The 21,685-nt window shown below is 42.2% G+C and overlaps 2 protein-coding genes across 2 annotated transcripts; both read right to left on the bottom strand.

Moving 5' to 3' along the window:
* LOC110434794 (5'-3' exoribonuclease 2-like) lies at positions 11,520 to 13,221 on the bottom strand. Its single transcript, XM_021459518.1, has 2 exons — positions 12,582 to 13,221; positions 11,520 to 11,815 (listed from the first exon to the last, which is right to left on the bottom strand). Exons 1-2 carry the CDS (start codon positions 13,219 to 13,221, stop codon positions 11,520 to 11,522), a joined length of 936 nt encoding a protein of 311 aa, XP_021315193.1.
* Positions 18,512 to 19,871, bottom strand: LOC110434580. The gene is made up of 3 exons (XM_021458876.1): positions 19,624 to 19,871; positions 19,269 to 19,550; positions 18,512 to 19,189 (listed from the first exon to the last, which is right to left on the bottom strand). Exons 2-3 carry the CDS (start codon positions 19,365 to 19,367, stop codon positions 18,707 to 18,709), a joined length of 582 nt encoding a protein of 193 aa, XP_021314551.1. The 5' UTR covers positions 19,368 to 19,550; positions 19,624 to 19,871; the 3' UTR covers positions 18,512 to 18,706.

Here is a 21,685-nt window from a genome sequence, read left to right as displayed (position 1 = left end):
CTAGACGGTTTGGTGGATTGTGACTCCGTTTGAAGCACGCAAGAAGATTGTGCAGTGCTCCGGAGGAGGATTTGTGAGGGGTACGGTGCTCACCCCACGGGGATCGCGAAGAGCAACTCTAGTTGAGCGAGACGTGAAGAGTGACAAGTGGTCCGGCCGGGTCAAGTGCTAGAGCTTGTGGTAAGCACTCCACGTGGGAGAGTGTGACTTGCGGGTCACCACTAGCAAGAGGACCGACGGCAACCTTGGAGCTTGTCTCAACGGGGACGTAGCTTGGTGGCAACCAAGTGAACCTCGGGAGAAAATCATCGTGTCAACATTATTCTTCCCGTTGGTTTGCAAGTCCCTAACACAATCTTGTTCTTACATTCATATACTTGTGCTTGTGTAGTTGCTCTTGTAATTAGTTAGCTTGTGTAGCTTGCTAGTTACCTTCTTGCTTGTGTAGCTAGAAGTAGTTCCCTTGCGTGACTAATTTGGTTTGTGTAACCTTGTTAGTCACATTGCTTAGTTTGTATAGCTAAGTAATTTGCGCTCTCTAATTTGGCATTGGTTGCCTTGTTATTGAGCTTGCTAGTGAGCTTAGGCTTTGTGCGCTTTGCCTCACTAGTTTGTGTAGGAGCTCCCCCGGTTTGCAAAGTACTAGTTGCATAGGTTTGTGTGACCTTGCTCCTAGAATTGATTAGGTGAGCTCTTGCTAAGGTAGCACCTTGCTTGCTTGTTTAGGATCTTTTCAAGGTGCTAGAGAACTTAGACAGAGGGGTGTAGTCATGGCTAGAACGATAGTTTTAATTCCGCATTTGTTTTGGTTAGCCGGCGCAATAAGTTTTAGAAAGGACTATTAACCCCCCCTCTAGTCCGCCATCTCGACCCTTCACAAGCTCCGATCCTGGATCCAAGGTATCGCAAAATGACTTGTTACAATTGTGGGGAACCAGGGCACTTCGTAGGTAATTGTATGAGGCCTAAGATTTGTTTCATATGTGGAGTCGCGGGTCATCATATGAATGCTTGCCCGTCCTGGAAAGCTGATCATCCGATTGCTGCTTATGTGGGAAGCTCTAGTCATGGCTTAGGTTTTTATCATGTGGAGATACCTTCGGTAGAGTCTACTCACTGGTTAAATTTGACCAATTGTGGTGTGGTAAGAGTCAAAACTGGGAATATTACTTTGTCAGAGTTAGAGGCTGAGCTTTCTGAGATTTACTGCAAAGAGTGGCCGTGGCAGATTAGGGAGCTTGAACCTGGTTAATTTTTGGTGCGTTTTCCTGCTCACAAGAAAGTGTCTGATATTAAAAACTATCCTTCATTCAACCTAAGGAAAGATGGGGTGCAAGTGGAAGTCTTAGAGTGGATTGGTGACCTTGATCCTTTTGCTGCTCTACAAGAAGTGTGGGTGCAAATTCTGGGGATTCCCCCTAGGTGGTGTCATTGGAAGGTCTTTGCTCAGATTGCTTCTGGTTTTGGGCTGATGGTAGATGTGGATTGGACAACTATCTTCAAAACTTTCTATGAGGTGGTCAGAATCAAGGTAGCTTGCAGGGATAGCAGTAAGATACCTCAAGATAGATTATATGAGATGAACAAGGAATTGTTTGTTGTGTCTTTTGAGGTAGAGGGGTTGAGGAAGGATGATCCTAAACAACCTGGGGTGACAATGGAGGTGATAATGGTGATGACAAGAAGAAGGGTAATGTTGAGGATGATGATGATGACCTGTTGGATGATGAGGATGGTCATGCTAAGAAGGGTGTGCAAGATAAGGGACATGCACCTGCTACCAATTATAAACAAGGGTCTGGTTCTGGAGCTAGAACAGTTAATATTGGGATGGATTATTCTGATGTGTTTGGTCAGGAGAAGCAATTGATTGCTTGCATGACTAATATAGAAAATGGGATGTCAATAGTGGAAGTAAAAGATGTGCAAGACCATCAAGCTACCATTGATGGGGAGCAGATGGTTGCTGAAAATATCTTGAAGGATAGCAACACTTGTGGGGTCATTGATGATACCTCTCCTGTTGCTGAAATAGATAGCTCTCAAGTTGGTTTTAACCAAAATGTTGTTAATATGGATATTGAGAAAGAAATCAAGGCAAATGAGGTTAAAGATGGATTGTTCCACACACCTGAAGCTTATCTGAGTCAGCTTTCTGATTGTCACTTTGGAGGGAATAAGTTCTACCAGCTGCTTAGTGAAGAATCAAATCACTCCAAATGGGAAGAGTTCAGGAGAAGAGCACAATCAGAAAACATGAATGATGAATGCACAAATCTGCTAAGGAGAATGGAGCTTGAGGATTCTGAATCTGAGGAAGAGTCACAATCTGGAATATTAACTGAAGAGGTAACAATCTCTCTGGAAGAGCTTATAAATGATACAGGAAGGCAGATTTCTGATGGGAATCAAGAAGATTACAATGGAAAAGAGGGACACAAAACCTGGGGACTGGAAAATCTGAATGAAGAAGGAGGAAATTTACAAGCAAAAAAGAGGCAAAAAAGACAATGGGGTCCTACTATCAGGGTGGACCGTCCTAGAAGAGTTCCTGAGGATGGGAGGACTATTATGCAGAGAGCACAAGATCTCAAAGAGAACAGAAACACGATCAAAGGTATGACACAAAAAACTTCCTTTGCTTTTGAGAGCAATGAAGTGTTATTAAAAAAAGCGGAATCTGTAAATTTGTCCTTTGGTAACGATACTAAAAAGGTTAGTGAGATTTTGGATAATTTGAAAAACAAAGAAAAAAGGGATAGGGAGAATTTTGTAAATAGCAATCCGGAGGTTAACCTCCCTGGTAACTTAGATATTTCTTTATCAGTTGAAGATTTTCCCCTTCTGAATGGGTTGGCTACTGGTCCTTTAAAGGATAGAGCTATGGATAATACTAAAACTTGGGTGGGAGTAGCTTCTGAAAGCATAAGGAATAATTCTGAATGTGTGAAAAATGATAGGTGCATTTTGGAATATTAGGGGCCTCAATAAAGAGGGTCGGCTTCAGTGCCTAGCAGATTTTGTTAAAGATAACAGTTTAGATTTTGTGGGTATCCAAGAGACAAAAAAGGAGACTTTTAATGAGTCTTTTCTTTCTTACATCCATAAGGATTTTTTTTGGCATTCCCTTCTGGCAACAGGTTCTGCTGGGGGGATTTTGGTGGGTTTGAATGATAGAAAATTTGAAATGTTGGCTTGTATGAATGGGGAGTTTTGTGTTTCGGTAATGATTAAGAACTCTGTTGATAAGTTTGTTTGGAGACTAATCGTAGTTTATGGTTCTCCATATGAGGAGGGAAAGTTGAGGTTTATTCAAGAGTTGGAAACCTTCCTAGTTAACTGGGATGGTCCTACTGTTATTGGGGGAGATTTTAATTTGGTTTCTTGCTGTAAGGAGAAAAATAATGGCGTAGTGAATGTTAAATGGGTAGATTTATTCAATGAGTGGATTAATAGGAATGGTTTGATTGAGTTGAAACCTTCAAATAGAGTCTATACTTGGACTAATAATAAAAAACAACCTATTATGGCTGCAATTGATAAAGTTTTATGTTCCAGTAACTTTGAACAAAAATTCCCGCTTGCTTTTGTTTCAACTAGGGCTAGGGGACATAGTGACCATGTGCCTTTGATTTTGAATCTGAATTGTAGTGAAAGGAAGAAACCTAGTATCTTTCGCTTTGAAAAGTGGTGGCTTGAGCAACCAGATTTCAAGGATTTGGTGGTTAAGGTGTGGAATACATCTTGTGCTTTTACTGATCCAGTGGATGTGTGGCAATTCAAAATAAGGCAACTTAGAAAGAAAACGAAAGGTTGGTCCTGGAATAGGAATGCTGAAGTAAAGAAACTCAAACAACAACTCCTTAAGGAGTTTGAAAATTTAGATATTAAACAAGAAAAAGGGGTTTTAAACCAGTGTGATAGGGATAGGATGGATAGTATTAATAAAGACTTAGAGGCTTTGTGGAGGCTAGAGGAAATTAAAGTGAGACAAAGATCTAGGGAAAAAAGAATCAAGGAAGGAGATAGGAACACTGCTTACTTTCAAGCAGTGGCCAATCAAAGACATAGGAAGAAAAGGATTCCAGGATTGGAAAGTCCTGAGGGGTGGATTGAGGAGAATGAGGACATGCTTAAGCATGCAGTGTCTTTTTATAAAACTTTGTTTGGGAAGGAAGAAGAGAATGGAGTTACACTTAGCCATGACTTCTGGGATGAAGGTGAGAAAGTTTCTGAGGATGAAAATGTTATGTTACAAGCTCCTTTCTCTGAAGCTGAGGTTAAAGAGGCAGTCTTCAGTTCTTATTCTGATGGTGCTCCTGGGCCAGATGGGTTTCCTTTTCTGTTCTACCAGGTGTTTTGGGACACTATTAAAAATGACTTATTGAATTTAGTTAAGAATTTTGAAGATAACATGTTAAATCTAGACAGACTAAATTTTGCTATGATTACCCTTATTCCTAAGGAACCTGATGCTAGAATCCTGAAGAAATTTAGACCTATAAGCCTCCTGAATTGTAGCTTCAAGATTTTTGGAAAACTGTTGAACAATAGACTGATCAAGGTTGCAAATCGTCTGATTGCCTCTAACCAAACTGCTTTTATTAAAGGTAGATACATTTTAGAAAGTGTGGTGGCTGCCCATGAAATAGTCCATGAGGTACATAGGAAGAAAGATTCAGGTGTTATTCTTAAACTTGATTATGAGAAAGCCTATGATAGAGTGAGTTGGAATTTCCTTGAGGAAATGTTAAAATCCAGAGGTTTTGGTGATAAGTGGAGGTGGTGGATTTCAAAAGTAGTTCGAGGTGGGTCTATCTGCATTAGGATTAACGATGAATTTTTTAAACCTGGGAAGGGGTTAAGACAGGGAGATCCCCTATCTCCCCTCCTCTTCAATTTAATTGCAGATGTTTTTACTAGAATGCTCATGAGAGCTGCTAGAAGAAAGTTGATCTCTGGTCTACTACCACAAACTGAACCTGGTGGTATTCTAAGCTTACAGTATGCTGATGATACCCTGCTCTTTCTTGAGAATAGTTTAGAAAAAGCAGTGAACTTGAAATGGCTCTTAGTTTGTTTTGAAAATTTGTCTGGTATGAAGATTAACTACGATAAGAGTGACCTTTTGGTGTTAGGTATGGATGATGAAAGAGCTAATGAATTTGCCAAAATTTTTTGCTGTAAAAGGAGTGAGTTTCCTATAAAGTATTTAGGAGTTCCTTTACATTTTACTAAGTTGAAAAGAGAAGACCTACAACCTGTGATAGATAAAATTATAAAAAGGATTGCTGGCTGGAAGGGCAGACTGCTAAGCTATGCTGGTAGACTGGTCCTACTTAAGTCTTGTCTAGCTAGCATCCCAATTTATCTTCTTTCAGTTATTAAGTTTCCTAGATGGGCTATTGACATGATTAATTCCCACATGGGACATTTTATTTGGAACAATACTGAGAAAAAACATAAGTATCATCTTGCAAATTGGCAGTTGGTGTCCCAGGAAAAAGATTTGGGGGGTTTAGGCATACCTGATTTGAGAAGTTTGAATTTGGCTTTGCTAAGTTCCTGGATTTTTAGGTACCATCTGAATAATGACTCTATTTGGACAAAAATTGTTGATTTCAAATATAAGACTAAAAAACCAAATATTTTTTGCTGCTCTAAGGTAGGAACTTCACCTTTTTGGAAAGGTGTCATCTGGGCTATGCAGGCAGCACATATGGGTGTGAGATGGGTGATTGGGAATGGAGATAAAATTCGTTTTTGGGAAGATCAGTGGCTTGGTAATACTTGCCTTGCTATCCTTTTCTGGCCTCTATATGTTATTAATGAGCAACATGGAAAAACTGTTAGGGAAGTCTGGAATGGTGAAGAGTTGCAACTCTCCTTTAGGAGAGATGTCTCCAAGAGAATCATGGGTCTGTGGGAAGAATTAAAAGCAGCTGTGCAGAGTATTACACTCAATAATGAGGAGGATCAAATACTTTGGACTTATAGCTCCTCTGGAAAGTATTCTGTACAATCCTTATATGCTATAGTTAATCATAGGGGTGTGGTCCCGATCTTTGTTCATGCTGTTTGGAAGCTGAACATTCCTCCGCGAGTACAATTCTTCCTCTGGCTTTTATCTAATAATAGAGTGCTCACTAGAGATAACCTAGCTAAAAGAAGAGAGGTGAATGATCCTACTTGCTTGTTTTGTAATGAGAAAGAGTCTATTACACACTTGTTCTTTCAGTGCTGTGTTGCCAGGAATGTTTGGGAGTACATATCTGGTTGTTTGAACAAAGTAGTGGGGGCTGATTTTGAATCTGTGGCATCTTTGTGGATAGCCAATAAAAAGTATATGGTGTGCAATATTGTTACTTCAGCAGTTATCTGGGTAATTTGGAAATTGCGTAATTCTTTGTGTTTTCAGGGAATACCATGGAGTGGAATGAAAAAGGTGTTTGTTATGTTGGGAAGGATGCTGAGAAACTGGTTGCTAATGTTCAAACTGGAGCTTCAGGAAAAGGTGGAGCGGGTGATCTGTTTGGTGGAGAACGAAGCAAGCTTAGCCCCGCGGATCAAGTGGACTGTGGATTCATCAGGGTTGGATCAATCAATTGCTCAGCCTTTGGTGGTCTCAAGAGATGTGTCAACTCTACAATGTAATAGGAATTAGATTGTGGAGTGAGAGTGTTTTGTTTTGGCGGCCGCTCTTGGTTTGCTTTGTGCTCCTTGAGTAGGGATCTGGAGTTTTTGGATTCGCTTTTGAGCTGTTGAACGCTTTAAACTTGTTAGCTTTATGATAATAAAGCTGGGGAGACCTTTTATTCAAAAAAAAATGCAAGCAATGGGCTCCCCCTGCAGTGGTTCCATCATCGCCTCCAGTCATCCTCTCTTAGCCACCATCATGTCGCTTGCCGAATCACACAATACGCACCCCCAACCACCTGATCCTTTGGTCGGATCGAAACCTGCATCACAATTGACCTTAATATGTTCACCCATCGGCCGCTCCCAGGGAGGAGAATTCCTCGCCCTCCACTATGTAAAAAAGTAATATCACAGACGCGCGTTCTGGCAACACAAAATTATTTTTTCTTTTAGATAATGGATGAAACATTCGGCTTCATCTATCCAAAGATAGAATCAGACCAATTATTACAAAACTTTCACAAAGGGCAAAAGTAAAAGCTGCGACAGAATTGCAGCCCACAAGAAGGAAAAGGAAACATTCGAAGTAAAGTTTGAAACTAAGCATGACCAATGTAACTTGACGATAACCACCCATTGGAACTAAAAAAATGCAAAGCCGACGTTTCTAGGACCTGCCCCACGAGATTTAACTGCTCCCGTTGATCGTCATGCCGCTGCAAGTGTGCCCACTGTCGAAGCCAGTGTGTTCCCCTGAAGAGTACCTGCAAGAAAGATTTTGGTCTGCATCTGTCAAAAACCACTTCGTTTCGGGTTATCCAAATTGCCCAACAGAGCGATGCGGCTGCCGTTAATAATAATGAATTATACTTTTTAGTGCCTAATTTTGTCCATCTTAAAAACAGATCATTTATATTTGTTGGCGGTGGCAATCCAAAAATTATATGAACAGCGCGCCATAAGAATTTGGCATAAACACAATAAAAAAAAGGTGATTAATTGTTTCTGAAAAGTGACAAAAACAACAACCTCTGTCACCACTCCAGTTACGTCTAACTAAGTTATCCTTAGTTAAAACCACTTCTTTTTTTAAATACCAAAGAAAAATTTTAATTTTCATTAGTAACTTAGTTTGCCAGATATCTTGTGACACCCGAACCCCATTGTTAATCAACGCAGCATACATAGACTTGACTGTAAAGATCCCAGACGCATTCAACCCCCAGACAAATACATCCTTCTGGTCTACCAAGTGAAGATCCTGTACAGACTCTACAATTCTGTGCCAAGCCAATAGGTTTGCACCCACTAGATTTCGTCTAAAAGAAATATTAAATGGAGTTGAACCGAGCACTTGTGCAAGAGAATCATCCTTTCTCCGTACAATATTAAACAATGAAGGAAATTTATCCTTAAGGTGTTTATTTCCCAACCAAGTATCACTCCAGAACCTGGTTTGAGATCCATCTTTAATCTTAAATGAGCCAAGTTCAAAAAAAGAATCTTTGACATTCATTAGGCTTTTCCAAAAATGCGAATCCAATGGTTTTTTAACATAACTTCCTAAAGTCTTATTTTTAATATACTTTTTTCTTAATAATTCCTGCCACATGCCGTCCTCGTTCAAGAATTTGAATAACCACTTACTTAATAAACACTTATTTTGCGTATCCAGATTTTGAATGTCATCCCCACCTTGACTCTTTGGCTGACATAACACCTCCCACTTTGCCAACCTATATTTTCGTTTATGCTGATCATTTTGCCAATAGAATCGAGATCTGAAGCAATCTATTTTTTCTAACACACCACGTGGAACTTCGAAAAACGACATCATAAACATCGGTAAACTAGACAGCACCGAGTTTATAAGAATCAGTCGCCCTCCTACAGATAACATTTTCCCTTTCTAGCCACTCAGTCTCTTCTCAATTCTATCTTCGATAATCTTCCAATCATTATTATTTAACTTTCTAGTGTTCATAGGAAGTCCCAGATAATGGAATGGGTAATTACCGACCACACAACCAAACAATTGCGAATAGAACTCCTCGTATTCTTTTGCTTCACCAAAGAAAAAGATTTCACTTTTATGAAAGTTTATCTTTAGGCCCGATAATTGCTCAAAGGTTGTCAATAACAGTTTCATATTGACTGCCTTCTCAATATCATGGCTCATAAAGATGACTGTGTCATCCGCATACTGAAGGATTGACAAACCATCCTCGATTAAATCAGGAATAACCCCCTCGACCTGACCTTCCTCTTTCGCTCTGGCAATTAGAATGGCTAACATGTCGACTACTATATTAAATAGTATAGGTGACATAGGATCACCTTGTCTAAGGCCTTTTTTGGTTTGGAAGTAAGAACCTAATTGATCATTCACCTTAATGTTAACATTGCCCCCTTTAGTAAACCTCTGTACCCACTGACACCATTTTTGTGAAAAACCTTTCATTCTCAAAGTTTGTTGTAAAAAACTCCATTTAATCTTATCATAGGCTTTTTCAAAGTCTATTTTGAAAATCACGCCATTCTTTTTTTTGAGTGTAGCTCGTGTATTGTTTCATGCAAAATTACCGCTCCCTCTATAATATTCCTTCCTGGCATAAAGGCTGTCTGAGTAGGTCTAATTATTTTCTGAGCTATGGAAGTCAATCTGTTGGTTGCGACTTTAGTGAAGATTTTGAAAGATACATTCAGTAAACAAATAGGTCTGTATTGCTGAATGACTCTCGCATCCTTCTTTTTTGGCAACAAAATTATAGTTCCAAAATTAAGGCGATTCAAATGCAAATTACCTTGATGGAATTCCGAGAACAAAGCCATCAGATCATCCTAACAGACCAGAAAACCTGATAAAACTCTGGAGGAAAGCCATCTGGGCCAGGCGCCTTATTATGTTCCATCTGGAAAATCGCAACCCGCACTTCTTCTTCCAAAAAAGGTTGGGTTAAAAACTCATTTTCTAGTTCGGAGACTTGTGGAATATCACCGGTTTGAGTCTCATCTAGCTCGATCGGAGTGATCTCTGGTGGACCAAACAAATTCTTATAATAACCAGTAATATGCGCTTTTAGTTGTGCATCACCAGTTATTAAATTAACCCCATCCTCCAACTGAAAAATTCGAGTTTTTCGATGCCTGCCATTAGCCAATAAATGATAATATTTTGTGTTTGCATCTCCTTCTAGAAGGTGCTTTAATTTTGCTCTTTGGTACCACTTTATCTCCTCTTCCCTCAACAGCTCAGACAATCGTTCGTTGAGTACATGTTTTAAATCCACCTCCTGCTGAGTAAGGAGCATTATTTCTGCTTTTTTATCGAGGGCATCTAGTTTATTCAGAATTGTTTCTTTTTCCTTTTTATACACGCCACTGACATTTCTTGCCCATCCTCTTAGATATTGACGAAGCCTGCTTATTTTGGCTTGCCACCGTTCTATAGGCGAGCCACTGACTATTGTACTTTGCCACACATCCTTAACCATCTCACAAAATCCTTCCCTCGGCAACCAACCCAATTCTAATTTGAATTGAGGCTGATAATTTGAGGACGGATTATTTGTAGAAAATAGCAGGGGTGTGTGATCCGAAATTTCCCTAGTCAGTGCTTGAACAGTGGTATGCGGAAACTTAGATTCAAAATCTGTACAAACTAGAACTCTATCTAATCTCTCAAAAGTCTGAATTGGTAAATTATTTGCCCAAGTGAAATTACGCCCGGACATCTCAATCTCTCTCAAGTTTAAAGAGTCAATCACCGCATTGAATAAAAAGGGCCACCTATTATTAAAATTAGCATTATTTTTCTCTTGTGGTCGCCGTATGATATTAAAGTCGCCCCCTATAATTATAGGTAAAGCTTCCTTAGAACATACATTGACTATTTCAGATAAGAACAGAGATTTATGTTCTACTTGCGCCGGGCCATAAACTGAAATCAAATTAAACTTAAAGTCATCCTCTCTCCGCCTGATCTTAAAGCGAACAAAAAAATCTCCTTCCTCAATCTCCCCTATATCAAAGTTAAGAAGATTAATACCTAGTAACATACCCCTAGACCGTCCCCGCGGAGCTATACAATGCCATAAATAATCTCTGCCAGCACAGATATTATTTAAAGTGGATTGTGAAAAATTTGCTCTACCAGTTTCCGACAAGGCAATGAAATCTAGGTTCTTCTCTTTTGTTAACTCATTCAAAAATCTATACTTTTTACAGTCCGCAAATCCATTACAATTCCAAAAAATACCCTTCATTGCGACCGACTTTGTGATTTGCGATTCTTCTTCCTAGAGCCTTTTACAGATGATAAGGGGGTTTGAAGACCCTTAGGCTCACAACCTCCATCACCTAAACCCTCTGCTATCTCCGAGCAAATTAAATTAAGTGCATCCAAATCCAGAGAATCTTCGAAAGAACAAGCTGAAGCATCGTCCAAAATCTCTTTATTCGAAGTATCAATTGTTTTAAATTCAGCTATACGTTGTAATTCTAAATTTCTTAAATTTTCTAATGAATTATGAATCTGAGCAGAATCATCCCCTAACCGAACCCCTATAGAATTGACTGAAAGTAAAAGACTAGTGTCATCCCGGGAAATAAAAGAAAGTGTAAGGGGATTTTTACCTTTATCATTAGCGATCTCCAGGTTGTGGCGCGCTTTCAACTTTGTTGCCTTCTCTACCGAGTCTTGATCTGAAGTTGCGGCCGTCCTATTACTTGATCTCACAGGAGACACTGTCCCACCTTTCTGGCCTTTCAGCTTGTTAAGCTTGGCAGAGTCATTATTTGGGTTCAAAAGCTTGGCATTCCAATCACCAGTTGGCTCCGCGGTCATCAATATCACTGGATTTGGTTCTCCAGGCTTACTGTTATTTTATTTTTTGCAGCTTCAACAGAGGGGCTATCCTCCTGACTTGTTCCACCAATACCAGCCTTCTTTGTAGGATGTGGTGCCTGATCCGCTTTTTTTTATCTATGTCCATCGGTTTGTCACCATTTCCCTCCTCTTTAGGGTCATCATCATTAGGATCATCATCCTCATTAGGCTCTTCATCTTCCAATTTAGAATCAAGATCAAGCAAGATTGGCTCACCCTCAGGCGCCTCCTGCTCCACCCCAAAATGCAACTGGTAGATAAATTCCCCAATGACCACATCTACAAAAGCTGGAATTAGAGCAGAATCTATCACTGCTACTCTCATTCTTGATCTCCCAAATTTTTTTGTAAACTTAATGTCTACAGATTTGGGTACAACTAGAATTGAGGCAATTGCCCAAATAATGGGAAATTCCCTAAATTCACTAGGAAGTCCCCGAAACTGTACCCAAACTTTCTCAATCTCGTACTTGTAAACATCCTCTTCTGAGCTTTTCTCAAATTGAATTTTTCCTTCGAAAGACTTTGTCACCATAGGGCCCCAATTGACCACAATGTCAAGCCAAACAGTGGAGGGGAAATTAGTGGTGAAGGCATCTTTTCCTTTCTCCTCAATCTCCCATTTGAACTTCCCTGGTAGTAGTTTTTCCAGTTCCACTGCTAACATTCCAGCAGTAATGGAACCTTCCAATACACGTACCACTGTGGATTTCTCTTCCACTTTATCTTTTTGAAACTCAGAAAAGACAGGGATATAATAAAATCCAAGCCCCTCCACAGCATAGCCATAAGGAAGAGCAGATAAATTAGTCTTTTTTGCATAAGAACAAGTTTTCGCGACATGCTCTCCGTAGCAAAAATGACAAGAAAGAACTGCTGTGCACTCATGACTTGTGTGCCCTTTAGTGAGACACATGAAACAGAAAGGCTTGCCCTTGCTCTTTTTAATACCCTTGGATGACTCTGGTAAACCAACATTCATTGGCTCATTGTCAGGATTATGTGGGACAGTGTCTTTTGGTACCTCAGCTGTTGTCTTGTTTTCAACCGGAACAATGCGGTGAAAGTTCCAGCTTGCTCCCCTGCTTGTGTAGCCCAGCGGGAGGGGCCTGGTGAAGCTCCTGGCCAGCCGAGGGGTGGCCAGGCTGGGGATCGCCGAGCACTGCTGAGCCAAGATGGTTATCGGCTGTAACAGCGATGGGGACACCTCCTGTGGCAGACTTGGTACCCGTTGCAGGCACCGTGGAGTGCTGTTGCTGGGCACCCAAGTTATGCCCCATCTCGTCAGCGATGTGGGCTCCGGTGCCGTAGCTCCCTCCCCCCATCGGAGTTGGGTTTGGGGTCGCCTGCTGTTGGAATTGTTGACCTCCATATCCTGCACCTCGGCCACGCTTGCCACCATAGCCGCCATAGTATGGACGATGGCCACGATTAGCACCGTGGAAACCTTGGTACCCATAGTTGTTCTGGCTGCCATAACCACCATAGCCACCATAGCCACCATAGCCTCTACGACCTCCACCGAAGTTGCTTCCACGACCACGATTATGGGGAAAAGACCCATAGCCACGGCCGCCTCTCCCTGCAAAACCTGGATCAAACCCCGGATTGAAACCAGGATTAAACCCCGGGCCTCCCCTTCCGCCTCCTTGCTGCCCGAACCCGCCACCATTAGCGCCCCCTTGCGCCGCCATCCCTTTTCCTTTCACTACTTCGGCAAAGGAACGCCGACGCGGGGAGGGAGCAGTCGGCGGCGACAGACTTGGTTTACGGCTGCGACGTGATGCAGTACGAAGAAAAAGAGAACACAAACCCTTTGTGGTCCTATAGAATTTGCCAGGCCCAAATTGATACCGGTTAAATTTGTCAAGTTCGCGAGATTTATTTGGAACCGAATCTATCGCCGAAAAAAATTCTCCGTTGCACACGGTGGTGTTCACCGTAAGTGGGGCTGGAGCTAATGGAGGAAACGGATCTTGATTCCTGAAATCTCGCCCTTGTTGTTTTTCAAAGTTTTTTGAAAAAGTCGACATTGAATCTCTAACAACGCTGCTCAGTTCGGGACTTGCCGCCGGCGAATGTGAAACCGACGATCGCCGATAAGAAGTCTTGGCGAAAAAGTCTCCCAGCGTTCTGGGAGGTGAAATGCGGGGCGGCGGTAGCGGCCCTTGCCAAGGAACTCCACCAGTAATCTTCCGGTTCACTAAATTAGAAACGATCAAGTGTGCAGACTTGAGTTTATCGGAAGTGTTACCCGCTTTCAGAGCATCTTCCGCTGCGACGAGCTCATCAATGGAGTACCCTGCTTCAAGCGCCAGCTGCACGAACTCGGGTGTAGAAGGATCCTCGTCCTCGGAATCATCCATTGCATCAGAAGTGGCCCAAAACTTTGAGTGGATTGGTTGCGCTGCATGAATTGGCTTTGGCCGCTGGGTCACCGTCGTAACCATCTCCACGCACTGAGATAGTTCTTCGCGGCCACGCTTGACCAGCATATCAGCATCTGGACCATCTTCTTCCACCACCAAGTTCGACGGAATCACCTTACGTGAGGTAGGTGCTAGCGTCAGTCTCCTTCTTCGACTGCCAGTTCCGGGTTGCCCGGAGGCTGAACGACCGCGTTGGAGCAGTCCACCTCGCATATGCAGCTCTACGCCGAAGCCTTCACGGCGACGACGCACGTCGTGGCGGCGGCGGCGCCAGCCTCACCGACTACTCAGCCGAGTCGGAAAGCACCGGATCTGGCTCGCCGGCGGCAACGCTTGGAGCACGCGGCCCAGGTACGCTCGGGGAAGACGGGCGGACTGCCGGCGTGGGCGATGGCACGGGCGGCGGGGGTGGCGCGGCGCGTCGAGCTGCGCGGCCGCGGGCGCTGCCGGCCGGGGCGCGAGCAGGGCGGCGGGGCTCCTATCGCGAGCAGAGCGGCGGGTCAACCGCAGGCCTTCGCCATTAAAGAGTACATATGTACTCTATTTTGCATCATGCGTCCTTGCGTCTCATTGGACAAAAAACAAATATAACAACCGGCAACACAAAATTAATGCGCGTCTGTAATCTTGTATCACAGACGGGCCTTACTGTTTGCAACATAACAGGCGTCTGTAATAAGAAGTACTAGGGACGCGTATAATGGACACGTGTCTGTATCGATAATCAGACACACTTGTTATTTCTTCTCACGCATGTTTGCTACATGCGTCTACAGAGGCGCTCTCGTCTGGCGCGGCGCACGCTGTAATTAAGGTGGCTCCGAATCGAACGCGCGGGCACTAGCGCGGGCGTGGTTGGCGGGAGCACTCGAGATCGCGAGGAGCGGCAGGCGCGCATTGCGGCGGCCGGCGGCGAGGGGACCAGCGCCCGGCCGGCCGCGGCGCAGATATCGCGCGCGCGCGGCCGGCTAATCGCGCGCGCAACACTACGCCGCCAAAACATGTTGGCAGGCGACCAAAACATGCAGAAGCACACTGCGGGCCAGGCGGACCGCGCGCCCGTACGCGAGTGCGCGCGCGCGAGCGTTCGACCGTGGCGGCCGCGCCGCCTGTGGCTGGAGCGCACGGGATGACTTCGGCCGGGCACGATCGAATACGCGAGCACAGCCTGACAGCAGCCTACCTAGCTTCTTCATTCTGTTGTCCAGACGGCGGTGTCGATCGGCCGGCGGAGGTTGAAGAAGAACCACCGGCAGTGCTCTTCTGTTTTTTTTTCCTTACGTAGTGGCAAAGCTGAAGTACCGGCCCGGCCGGCTGCAAGGTGTTGGGCCGTCTGGCTGCAAAATGAATGCGTTGACCACTTTCTGGCCCATTATTGATTAGTCCTTTGGTTGTTTTTTTATATTAATGGTGCTCTGCTGCACGGTCGAGTACAGAGAAGAAAGGAAGAGGATTATATTACAATTTAACGATTGCGAGAACATGCTCCTTATTACGTAGGCTCGTTAAATACTTCCGCACAAAATGATGAAGCCTCTGACCATCCAAATACACACAAGCTTAGTTATATAAACACAGAAGTGTTAACAAATGAAAAAGAGATATTACAATATGTTTCAAGTCCAGTACACACTAGGCATAGCTTAAAAATTTTGTTCAAATGCAACACAGGGAACTACTCCCAATTAACCAGTAGATTTTAGAGGCTCGACAGGTACCTAATAAACTTGCCATTACATGACGACTCTGAATGAATTGAATGCATTTATGGAAAAAAAATATCAGTGGGTTAATTAGAATGGAGCAACATGTTTCTCTGAACAAGTGAATAAGCGTGATATATTGCCAATTGGGATGATATTACAGGATCTCTGAGCTGCATTGATCGGTTCAGAGGAAGTGTTAATTTCCCCTGTATATATATATGATTTTTACTAATTTTCCCAACCACACACATCCCTTTGAATTGAAGTTTCAGTGTCTGCAACAGTTGGTGCAGCAATCTTCATGGGAAAGCGATCATTTCATCATGTACCACAAATTAATTACATGCTATATGGTAAATAGAACCTTTCCTATATTACTGCAGCACACAATAGAGTCTCACATGCGCGCGCGGTATATAGTCTCGGCAACAATCTGATTAGTGGAATGGAATTCTAATGATTAGTTTCAGCATATATATATATTGGTCACTGACTATAGTGACTTCATTTTGATGGTGCAACATGGTGTGCTCCAGAATTATCCTTCTAGCCAAACACGCAGCTCCGTAGAACTTGTTGGATCATGTTTTTATGCTTCCCTTTGGATTACCAGACTAAAGATTTTATAGAACAGGCTATTAATTTGTTTGGGTCTGTGGTAACTTGGACTGGAAACTCTCATTGCAAGTCAAGGGTGCGGGTTAAGTGCTTGACTCTGCACCCCAGTAGGATCCCAAGAAGCCTCATTGTCTGTAGATCACCTGTAGTTGGCGGGGCAGGGCAATCTTGGTCTATTCCTGTGTATATTTTGAATTCAAAGGACAATGAAATCATCCCGAGCGATGAGGAACCAATCCCAGACGATGGTAATCCACATCATTTTCCAGGTAATCATCCCGAGAATCAGAATCAGGACATGTTTGACAACATTCAGGATCTCAATGAAGTTCAGCAAGCCAATGAGGATGAGGGTTGGGTACCTCCTTTGCTCCCAAATGCAGCAGCTGTTGCAGAAAACAATGGCTAGGATGCTTGGCCCCCAGTAGAAGAACAAGTAGACCAAAATGAGTTGCAGCAAATACAACAATTGGCAGATGAACTAGTCCAGCAAGCAATGCTGAATATTCCAAATGCAGGGCAGGCTTCTGAGTCTATCAGTTCAGATGCACTGGAATTCTACAGAGCTGAGGGTCAGCCAATCAGGCTAGAGCTTCCTCTAATTCAGAACAAACAGGACATAGTTCCATACTTCAATAACAACATGGACAAAGAAAGTGATTATCCCATTTTTCAGTTGGCAAACACCCATAACCTCCATCAGGTTTTTGGTCCAGTGCCCTCAGCTAAGATGCTAATCCAAGATATCTTGCAAGTTTCGTTAGAAAGGCAGCATCATCTGTATTTACAAAGACCTTTAACTCTTGGATTTGCTCAGTTCCCAAGAATACAGCAGATGCAGGATAGGGTTGGAATTCAGATAAATCTTGATCAGTCTCAAGTCCAAGCTAATCAGTGGGTTCAGATTCATCTTGGCAAGCAACCAGTGCCCTGCACCCAGGTAGAGGAAGACATGTCTTTATTTCTATGGGGAAATAATTGGGAAGCCTCCAGCTCAAGCGCAAATCGACTTGTAAAAATGGATTTCACTGCTGATGTAAATGATACTGATTCTGGATCCAACCCAACTGCTTATGTCCCAGTGGATTTGGTGGAGGACTCAGATATGATTGTTAATGAATCAAGGTCAATTGTTTTAGCTCCAGTCACCCAGCCACCTATCAACTCCGACAATGCCTATCAACAAGCCACGATTTCAGAAATTATCAATCGTCTGGAGCATCAAGGTATACTCCAACCAACAACACGCCCTGTTCCTCAGATGGAGGTAGCAAACTACAAGCTAATCCAAGAGATTTATTTGCCTGATAAGTCCACGCAATTAACTCAGGATGCCCCAGTGCAGCAAGCAGAGTATGCTGTTCAGTCCCTCATTCCCATTCAGGCAATACCACCTAGTGCCCCTAGGAAAAGAAAGTCTAGGAAAAGGCCAACTCCTATGGTCAATGATGAGGTCAAAAGAAGTGCAAGGCTGAATAAAGTTGAGGGCTATGAACAGATGGAACTGGATGCAAGGTCAAAGCCAAGGAAATTGTTCAAGGAAGATACATCCTACTGCAGGAAGAGTTGCATAAGGCCATGAAGACAACTGTGACAACAGAACAGATGTTGCCGATTCAGTTCATGCAAAACATAGCAATCAAGTTTGGTGAAGTGCCTTCTGAGGAGGTTACTGACGAGAAGCTTCTCCAAAAGGGTCCAAAGGATAAAGCTTAATATCTGTATATCTGTCATGCAAGCTTATAGAAAACTCTCAATTGCTATGTTTAGTTTTGGTTTCTTGTTGATGGTAACTTTGTTCCCATCCAGCTTCTGTCAAACCATCTGTTCTTATGGATTATAGTCGCAATCGGAATATCCTCTGTTGGAATGATAGAGATCTTAATGACCAGGACAAGTGGAATCCTATTAGAAATAAAATTGAAGAAAGTGTTTGTTCTCTGCTTTGTTTTCAAGAAACAAAAACAAAAAAAGAAAGAAATTGACCTCCTCTTCTTTCGTTCTGAAAATATACCCTCCCTGGTTTCATGGATAGCTTCTGCCTGGTTCTCATGTTCTAATTTCGATGGATCTAGGAATGTCTCAATAAAGTTCAATGCACATGAAAGTTTAGAATTGAACAGCATACACTGCATTGAACATGACAGACAACTTATGTTGGATGGAGCTAGGAATGTCTCAGTAAAGTTCAAAGCATTGAGAACTAACTTCAAACCACAGAATCAATATCATCTGGCATTCAAACAACTAGGGTAACTCAAGCAAACTTATTTGGATTACAAAATTCACACACAAACAACAGTATTTGTCGAAGTACAACATCCAAACAACAAACCACAAAACTCAGCTAAAGCAAATTACATTCCTGAAACTGAAATACGTAGCAAGCCAACATCAACGAACAACACTGGTTCACATCTATAGATCTAGAGGAGCTTCTGCATTTCTAGCTCTCTCTCCCGCCATTTCTCCACGAGAAAATTGAACCTGACCTGAGGGGCTAGACAATAACGCACAAAGTACCTCTGGTGTATTTCTTTCGCGCTGAATATAAGCAAGGCCCGGGAGTACCATTGATCATCTACTGAGAAGCCATCTTTTTTCAACAGTTCAACTGCTTGGTCTGCCTCCGAAAGTAGTGTTTCATCAACTAGTCGTGTGGCGGCGGATTTGACATAATCCGCAACTTCTTTAACACTAGAAGCACTCTTCCGAATTGCAGGGCTGTCCAACCCATCTAATGGTGATTCACGCTTCTTTGATGAAGTCTTCTGGGATGTAGATCCCACATTTGCAGAGCTTGGAATGTTGTTCCTACCACAAAACATAAGATGCCCACGGAATCGTGGGGTATTGCCAAACAAGATATGCAGTAGCTCCTCACAGGGGGGCTTCCCATCAATAGGCTTCTGCAGCGATTAGACAATGAAATTGTAAGAGACCGTACAGAAAATCATCAACACATCATTAAATGGAGCTAGCAATTACCATTCCACGTTTTTGCCAAAATTTGTCCGAAGTTGTAATCCAGCCATTGTCATCACTCCCGAGACCATTGTTCTTTTTTAAGGTACAACCATTTGTCATAGTGAGCTACGAGGCCTTTTAATTTGCTCCTGTGGCCTTATTGAAGGCATCTACAACATCGGGCCAGCCTTCTATGAGTTTTCTCTGACTCTCTACCCAGTTGCCATTGTTTTTTTGTTTCTCTCTAATGAGCAGCTCCACAAATGTCCTAAGTCTCGCTTCATTCCATACAGCTTTGCGCCCCTGTGCGAGTTCAAAGATATACTATAACTCGGAAACATGACAAATGTATTGAACAACATAATAACAGGCTTACCTTGTGATTCGCTGGGAGTGGGATATCTGGACTGGCCTGCTTGTGACCCGAGGGGGGGCGTTTTGAACGCAAGCTGTACCTGCAGCAAGGGTTCGTCGACGGTGCAAATGACGGAGCCATTGTGTACGGCGTGTGGGAGCGGCGCCGGCGGTGGCGGTGTCGGTACCGGAAGTTCGGCGGGGCGGAGCGGGGAGTTCGGCGGCAGATCGGGAACGGAGGAGCCGGAGGCGGAGGTAGGAGTGCGGCAGGTGGCGGGGGGGGGGGGGGAGTGCGAGCTCAGTGGATGGATATAAAGCCAGGGCGCGGTGGTGGCGTGTCTGGAGCGCGCGGGTGGACGGAGACAGGTCACATGATCCCGTGCCCCGAGAAAGGAAATTAAATGATGTGCGCGGCAGTCTTCGGTACATACTCAAGAATTTAAGATTTCGTTTCATGTAACATGGCAAGTATTAAATATAGAAAAAAACAAAACTAATTACACAGTTTGCCTGTAAATCATGAGACGAATCTTTTGACCTTAGTTAGTTTATGATTGGATAATATTTACCACAAACAAACGAAATTACTACAGTAGCGAAATCCAAAAAAATTCACATCTAAACAAGGCCGGTTTAAAAAAATTGTAAAATATGAACTGTATTATTTTCATTTATATTTGATAAAATTATCTGATTATAAACTAATTAAGCTTAAAAATTTTGTCTTAATATAGATAAACTATATAATTAGTTACTTCTTTTATCTATATTTTGTACTTTATACATGTGTCGTAAGATTCGATGTGATATGGAATATGAAAAATTTGGCAAAATATTTTGGAAACTAAACAAGGTCATACTCACTATTTCTAAAAGCTACAACTTCTATACTTGTCCGAAGTCAAACTTTGACCAAATTTATAGGAACACACGCTAAGATTAATAGTACCAAATTGATATTATTAGATTTATCATAAAATATAAATATATTTATAAGATACTCATTTTATGTCATAGATATTGATGCTTTTTTCTATAAAATTAAAAGATTTTTGAGAAGACAAGGGAGATATTATAGCTTGAGTCTTATGCAAATACCATGCTACCATAAATCTATAGTTAGTGGTGGATCCAAATAGCAAGGTTTGTGATGAGGAATAAAAAAAAGAGAAGGTGTCTTCGACAAGTATGAGACAATTCCACCCCAAAATGCAAAAAATTTCACATCGAAAATTTAGACGCATGCATGGAGTATTAAATATAGACAAAAATAAAAACTAATTACACAGTTTAGTCGAAATGTACAAGGTGAATCTTTTAAGCCTAGTTAGACCATGATTGGATAATAATTAACACAAACAAACGAAAGTGCTACAATATCGTGATTTTTTTTCTCTTCACCAACTTGTTTAGATGAGAAAAGTTTTTGAATTTCGCTACTGTAGCAATTTCGTTTGTTTATGGTAAATATTGTCCAATTAGGAACTAGGATCAAAAGATTCGTCTCGCGATTTACAGGTAACTGTGTAATTAGTTTTTATTTTTATCTATATTTAATTCTTCATGCATGTAACTCAAGATTCGATGGGATAGAGAATCTTGAAAACTTTTTGATTTTTTGTTGAACTAAACAAGCCCTAAACACGCGGGCTGGTAGGTTCCATCCCTCGATAAGTTCATGTAGGCCAGGGTGGGCCGGTTCGATCGGTGAAACTTTTTTTTTGCGGCTGAGGGCAACCACAATGTTAGGCCTTGTTTAGTTCGAAAATATTTTGCAAAATCGACACTGTAGCTCTTTCGTTTGTATTTGACAAATATTGTCTAATCATGGACTAACTAGGCTCAAAAAAATTGTCTCGTCAATTTCGACCAAACTGTGCAATTAGTTTTTATTTTTGTCTATATTTAATACTTCATGCATGTGTCTAAAGATTCGATGTGACGGGGAATCTGAAAAATTTTGCAAAATTTTTTGCAAACTAAACAAGGCCTTAAGAGAAGGTAGTCCATAGCGAATAAAATACTCTCTATCAGCTAACTGAAACATTGTGGAGGTAGTCCATATAGCAGTCTATAACAAAAGC

The sequence above is a fragment of the Sorghum bicolor genome, chromosome 4 (assembly GCF_000003195.3).
Source record: "Sorghum bicolor cultivar BTx623 chromosome 4, Sorghum_bicolor_NCBIv3, whole genome shotgun sequence".
Taxonomy (NCBI): Eukaryota; Viridiplantae; Streptophyta; class Magnoliopsida; order Poales; family Poaceae; genus Sorghum; species Sorghum bicolor.
The sequence above is the reverse complement of the archived record's forward strand: the minus strand, read 5'-3'. Positions and strand labels throughout refer to the sequence as shown.

Coding starts and splice junctions, on each gene's coding strand:
- LOC110434794 (XM_021459518.1), bottom strand. CDS start 13,221: ATGGCGGCGCAAGGGGGCGCTAATGGTGGCGGGTTCGGGCAGCAAGGA. Junction 11,816..12,581: donor GCTGGAACTTTCACCGCATT/GTTCCGGTTGAA, acceptor CTCTAATTCCAG/CTTTTGTAGATGTGGTCATT.
- LOC110434580 (XM_021458876.1), bottom strand. CDS start 19,367: ATGACAAATGGTTGTACCTTAAAAAAGAACAATGGTCTCGGGAGTGAT. Junction 19,190..19,268: donor TTTGGCAAAAACGTGGAATG/GTAATTGCTAGC, acceptor TAATCGCTGCAG/AAGCCTATTGATGGGAAGCC.